This window comes from Teleopsis dalmanni, chromosome 1, assembly GCF_002237135.1.
Source record: "Teleopsis dalmanni isolate 2A chromosome 1, ASM223713v2, whole genome shotgun sequence".
In the NCBI taxonomy this organism is placed as follows: domain Eukaryota; kingdom Metazoa; phylum Arthropoda; class Insecta; order Diptera; family Diopsidae; genus Teleopsis; species Teleopsis dalmanni.
The window spans coordinates 134,596,496-134,603,429 of NC_051846.1; the positions used below are offsets into that span (position 1 = coordinate 134,596,496).

At 35.7% G+C, this 6,934-nt stretch overlaps 1 protein-coding gene across 1 annotated transcript; it reads left to right on the plus strand.

Moving 5' to 3' along the window:
• The first annotated feature begins 2,488 nt into the window (after positions 1-2,488).
• Positions 2,489-3,442, plus strand: LOC119666234. The gene has a single exon (XM_038075514.1). It carries the CDS (start codon positions 2,489-2,491, stop codon positions 3,440-3,442), a length of 954 nt encoding a protein of 317 aa, XP_037931442.1.
• Positions 3,443-6,934: the final 3,492 nt, after the last annotated feature.

The window sequence follows — 6,934 nt, forward strand, 5'->3', positions numbered from 1 at the left end:
CTATTGCAGTTTTCTTCTTGACGTGCTCAACGGAATTAGAAATACATATAGAGGAGTATCAGAAAATTAAAGGTGCTCAATAATCAGTAAAGTGATCACCTGGAGAAGTACCAAAACAACAGGTATTTTTACAGTGATACATTATTACGAATGCAGTACATTTTTTTTGCGAAGTCAAGTTATATTAAATCCGTTAATCATAATCATAATCCTTAATTTTGTACAAACAGAATATCAATAATTGAAGTGCAGATTATAAATATATATGTTGTGCCCTTTTTGTAGACAAGAAGTTTGTTTCAACGTCGCGCCACGTGTTAACAACCACCATTTGTAAAGAACAAAAAACACATTTTATTTTAATTCATTTTTCAATATCGTGTAAATAATTAACATTAAGTTTGAAAATAATTCATTAGCCGTAAGAAATAAACATTGTGTCGCAAACTAGCCACACATTTGGTGACCCCGACAACCGCTTAATAAATACGATAGAGAATTCGAAGAAAGAGGCAGCAGATAAGTCAGTATCCATGGACGCAACTTTAGCCACGGTAAAAACGGACATCGATGCAGTTAAAATAACAAATTTACCGACATTCTTGCGTCAAACCATGCGAATTTGGTAGTCAGGCAGCCAATGTTAAACAAAAGGAAACTAAAACTAGAACTAAAAAACTGAAACTAAAACCGTTGCCGTCAATAAGTGCAGTAAACGGCAACGTGCGGCAAAACTGCACAAAAAAAGCTCGTTTGCACATTGTCGATAGTATTTCAAACATGCACTTCCTAATTGACACCGGTTCAGCAGTATCAATCATTCCGTTAACAGCAATCCCAAGCAGACGCAATTTAAGTCCAGATGATCTAAAACTTTCGCAGCGAACAATTCACACATTAAGACGTACGGTATCAAAAAACTTAGTCTTGATCTTGGTTTACGTGCAACTTTACATGGACCTTCATCATAGCAGAGGTTACGTCACCAATTCTGGACGCAGATTTTTTAGCCAAATACGGTCTAATTCCAGATATGAAATCAAAGTGCTTATTAGATCCACTGACGAAATTATCCTCAACTGGCGTAGTAAAGACTACATTAACGCAGTCCGTGTACACATTACATCCAAACTTCAAATTCTTTGTGATCATCAGCAAGTATGTCGATGTGGGTGGAGCAAACACCTACAACCTCCCTGACACCTCTTTAGTCTATCATTAGATAGTCGCCGATGGTCAGCCGGTACATGAAAGGTCACGCCGTTAGCAATCCACCTAGTCCAATCCACCTAGTCAAAAAGAAGACAGGCACCTGGAGCGCCTGCGGTGATTTCAGGAAGCTAAACGCCCGATGAAACCAGACCGGTATCCGATATCATACTTAGACCAAAAGACGGACAAACTACATGCCAGCAAATTGTTCTCAAAAATCGAAATCCACAGAGCATACTTTTTAGGGTACGACATATCAGCCGAAGGAATCAGCCCACCTACAGAACGAGTGAGAGCAATCGAGGAATATGCGAAACCAAAAACAATCAAAGAAATTCGCCGTTTTCTAGGAATTCTTAATTATTACCGCAAGTACATTCCGCAAGCAGTTAAGTTGCAAGCTTCGCTAAATGAACTGTTAAAAAACTCAAAAAAGAATGACAAAACACCAATAACATGGAACCCTATGTTAGAGATGGCATTCGAAAGCTGTAAGAAAAGCGTAACTGCGCTATCTAAATTAACATTTCTTTCACCCTCAAGTACAATTTGATTGACATCAGATGTGTCTAGAAATGCAGTCGGTGCAGTAATAGAACAACAAGAAAGCGATGTTTGGCGTCCAGTTGCATTTTTTTCATCGAAGCTTAAAGCAGCACAAAAAAACTACAGCACTTTCGACAGAGAATTACTAGCCGTTTATCTAGATATCAAAAATTTCAAACATTTATTAGACGGCAGACATTTACCATTCGCACGGATCACAAACCGCTAATATATGCTTTCCAGCAAAAACCAGATAAAGTTTCAGCTCGTTAATAGCGACAGCTAAGTTTTATAGGAAAGTTTACAACCAGTATAACACACATAGCTGGCAATGACAACGTAGTAGCAGATAGTTTATCTCGAGTGAATGCAATTAACATGGCCACAATCATAGAAATGGATACGATTAGGAAGTACCAAATAATAGATGAAGAACTGAAGCAGTTATTGGTTTGAAGCAGTTAATTCAGTTGCAGAAACTTTCGTTGCAGCCTTACTTGTCAACATTTTGTGACGTGTTCACAGGTATCATCAGACCGTATATTCCGTCATCATTGCGCAAGAAAGCATTTGATGCGGTACACTCTTTAGCACATGTAGGTGTCATATCAACAACTAAACAATTATGCGATTTTTTTGCAACAAAGATGTTGCGAAATGGGTGCGATAGTGTCAAAATTGTCAACAAACGAAAATAAACAGATACAATAAACTCACGCCACAAGCTTTTATGCCATTAGATCAACGATTCAATCATGTGCATTTGGATTTAAAAATACTTCCAGAGTGCCATGGTTATAGATATGCATTAACTATGATAGACAGATTCACACGATGGCCAGAGGTCACTCCATGGAAAGACATCGCCGTTGACACAGTCGTGGAGAATTTTTTTGCAACTTGGATATCGCGATTTGAGTTTCCCAAACTAGTAGCAACTAACCAGGGTACTCAATTTGAGTCGGCATTGTTCAAGGGGTTAGCAAACCGCTTAGGCACACAGAGAATACGCACATCGTCGTATCACCCGGAACCAAATGGGTTAATTGAGCGATTTCATCGCACTTTGAAGACAGCACTCATGGCACGAGCTCAGCACACATGGATACAATTATTACCTTCAGTTTTATTAGGTCTTCGATCCTCTGTTAAAGAAGACATAAACACATCAGCAGCAGAAATGGTGTATGGTACAACACTGCACTTACCGGGAGAATTCTTTGTGGAAACACAGAGACCTCCAGACGAACAAAAATTCCTGAAAACATTATGTGAGCATATACGACAATTTAAACCAACTCCAACTTCCAATCATTCAAACAGATCTGTTTTCGTTCACAAGACGTTGGATAGTGCGTCTCATATATTTATAAAAACAGACCATCTAAGGAAACCATTAGAACCACCGTACACAGCACCATACAAAATAATCAAAAGAATCAACCATAGGCTTTTTACAGTGGACGTACGCGGAAATCCAGTAAACTTAGCAATAGACAGACTAAAGCCGGCCTTTTTTGAACCTATGGTTATGGAGCCTAATTTTATCGAAGTGGACGTAAGTGGTAAACCCATGAAAGAGGAACAACTCGTCCGACCAAGAAAGAAAGTGACATTTGACTTGAAAGACCCGTTAGAGAACCTATGCCCACTCAGTAATCAGCAAGCCAGACCACCAGTCTAGCTATTAACGAACTTCTCAATAGCGAATTCCTCTCTACAACGAAGTTTTTTCAGGTACGCAAACAAATTTTTGCTTACAAAAAAACCTCTCTATAACAAATTTATTCAAATGCATAACTATCACTCAACTAATACGTTGAGATTGTGTATATGTAATGAGTCATCATCAATTTTAAATAAAAAAGGTTTCCCCATACACATTGTGTGCGCTCTCGCTTTTAATGAGAGAGGTAGAAAATTATTTCCTCAGAATTTCAATTGATCAAGCAATTGTGAGTCATGACCGTTAAAGTCATAAAGATATAAGATGTTGTAATTACGCAGTAATAGATGATGCAACGATTAAATGGATAACAGCTACAAGGCAGAAAAATATTCCCATTTCTGGGGCACTTGTGCAAGAAAAAGCTAAATATTTTGCGGAAGCATTAGGTTATCCAGACTTTGCATCAAGTAATGGATAGTTGGAAAAATTTAAAAAAAGTCATAATATTGTCGAAAAATTCGTTTGCGGTGAAGGTAGTGACGTGAACTCAGAGACATTAGACAATTGGGTCAAAAATATTCTTCCAGATTTAATTAAAAACTATAATCCAAATGACATATTTTTGCTATCTCGGATTCTTACGTTCAAAAATCAAAAATGTATCAGTGGAAAAAAAGTAAGGACAGCATAACTGTTATGGTGGTAAGCAATCTCACAAACTATTAGTTATTGGAAAGTCCAGAATCCCGCGCTCCTTTAAGGGACTGAAATCACTTGAAGTAAGTTATGAAAGTAATAAAAAAGCATGGATGACAAGTGATTTATATGAGAACTGGATTATAAAACTGAATAATAAATTTGCAATTGAAAAGAGAAATATCTTACTTTTCGTTGACAACTCTCCTGCGCATACAAAAAGTATCCAAGTTAAATTAAAAAACATTAAACTTGTCTTTTTTCTTTCGAATATAACATCTTCATTACAGCCAATGGATCAAGGCATTATATATAACTTGAAACAGCATTACCGAATAAGAATTTTAAGGAAAATTTTAGATTCTTCCGAATCGATTTCACTACTTGATACAGTAAGAGAACTCAGCAAATCCTGGTCCATGGATGTGAAAGCTGAAACAATTTCAAAATGTTTCAAAAAAGCAGGTTTTGTAGAAACTGATGCTAATGAGCTGCAGTCGTTACGAAGGAAGATGTTATAACAGAAGAATATATGTGCCTAAAAGAGCTATGGTCGTAATGCACCGTTAATATAAGTGATGGATCTTTGGACGATTATATAAATGTTGACAAAGATACAGTCATCATGGCCCATACTTAAAAAAAGCAATAGATTAATTAATCTCAGATTATAATTTTAATATTTATATATTCAGATGTAGAAAACCAAGATGCACAAAATCAAGACATTATTGAACTGTCTTCGTATTTAAACACGCGTAGAGCATTACAAACTGTATGTACATTTACGGAATCGCGTGACGATGTTGATGAAAAAATTTTTAAATCTATTAACTTGTTGGAATAGTTCCTTGATAAGGAAAAAGTAAAAATGTCTAAACAAACTAAAATTACAGACTTCTTTCAAATAAAATAAAATAACACATAAAAATTTAAATTATAAATAATAATAAATTAAATATGTTGTAATTAATAAAAATAATTTTTCCAAATACAAATCAATATATGAATAATGTTTTTAATGTTTTTTTTTTTGAATAAACATGAATTAAATATATTTTTAAAATAAAAACGTAAATATTTTTCAGTCAAATGCAAAAAAAAAAATCAAACAAAAAAAAATTTGTTCAACATTTCTATAACAAAGATCTTTTTATAACGAAATTTTTTGCAGGCACCAACTACTTCGTTATAGAGAGGTTTGACTGTATACATTTTTTTTTTATTTTTTTGTCATTGTTTTTTTTTTTGTTATCTTAGCAAGGAAGAAAAGAAAACAATAAAGATACTAAAATTTAAAGTTGTAATATTATTTGTTTTCAACTCATAAATTTAAACAAAGAAGAAAGCTTTGCTATACACATTTGTTATAATTATGAACTTTTTTTATTGATATCTTTATGAATCTATAATCCAAGAATTTGGTGCATTTTGTTTTTTTTTTTTTGATAAGAGAAAAGAATAATTTTGTATTAATATTGAAAATTGACAAATCCAGTATTAAAGTGGATCTACATCCAGCGAAGTGGGTGACTTAACGATCAATTACTTCAAATGTAGCTAAAATATTTAATCCCATTGGCATCCTGGGTCCAGTTTTAGTAACCGCCAAGGTACTGATTCAGGACTTATGGCAACTCAAACTAACGTGGGATGAAGCGGTACCAAGTGAAGTAGGTGGATCAGTTTTTGCGACGAATTAAGATCACTTCATCGGTTTCAAATTGAAAGGCATATATTTGGACAGCAGATGGCAAAATTGAAAGATGGACGTCTGATTAATCGCTTTTATGTTCCAAATCACGCGTTGCACCCTTAAAAACACAAACTATTCCGTGCTTAAAGTTGTGTGCGGCTTTTCTTGGAGCAACACTAGTGAAAAGAGTAAAAGATGACTTGAACTATAAGGTGCCAACATATAATTGGACCGATTCGGAAATTGTACTGCATTGGATAAATTCGGGGCCAGCAAAGCATCAACAATTTATATCAAACAGAATTGCTGCAATTCAAGACATTTCAGTACCAAGCCAATGGCGACATGTGAGTTCACGACACAACCCTGCAGATGCATTATCACGTGGCATTAAACCTTCCCAGTTACAAACTAATCACTTATGGTTTTATGGCCCAATGTTTGTACATGGGTCCGAGGAACTGTGGCCAGGAGAATTCAAAAAATGTTGTGCAGTCTTCCAGATAACGCAGAATTGAAGGCTACTTTACGACAGGTAGCATTAACTGTAACTAGTTGTAGTGCCGACTGGGTGTATACAATAAACAACAGAAATTCCTTCGACACCTTGTTACATATTATAGGCTATGTGCTGCGCTTCATAAACCGGACCAGACAACTTCGAGGGCGAGATTCATTCAATAGAACTCGATTCAGAGGCTCACAAAGTAAGGTGCATTCAGGAAGCTGAATTCAAACAACACAAAAGGGAATTAAGGCATCGCAACCATGTAAAGGCATCGAGCGCATTAGCTGCATTTACTCCATTTTTAGATGAAGACAACATCATTCGGGTTGGAGGCAGAATAGATGCATCAAAATTGCCATATAATGCTAAGCATCAAATTCTTCTTCCATACAACGACCAAATTGTGAAACTAATAATGAAAAATATTCATGAAACAAACATGCATTGTGGTGGACAAGCATTGTTGGCAACAACTCGACAGAAATTCTGGCCGGTCAAGGGAAAAATAATGGCGCGCTCAATTGTTCAACACTGTGTTCGCTGTACTAGGTGTAAGCCTACAACATTTAACCAAATTATGGGAATCTTTCAAGTACTCGAGTACAAT

What these genes read in the sequence shown, in the direction of transcription:
- LOC119666234 (XM_038075514.1), top strand. Translation starts at nt 2,489, where the DNA reads ATGCCATTAGATCAACGATTCAATCATGTGCATTTGGATTTAAAAATA.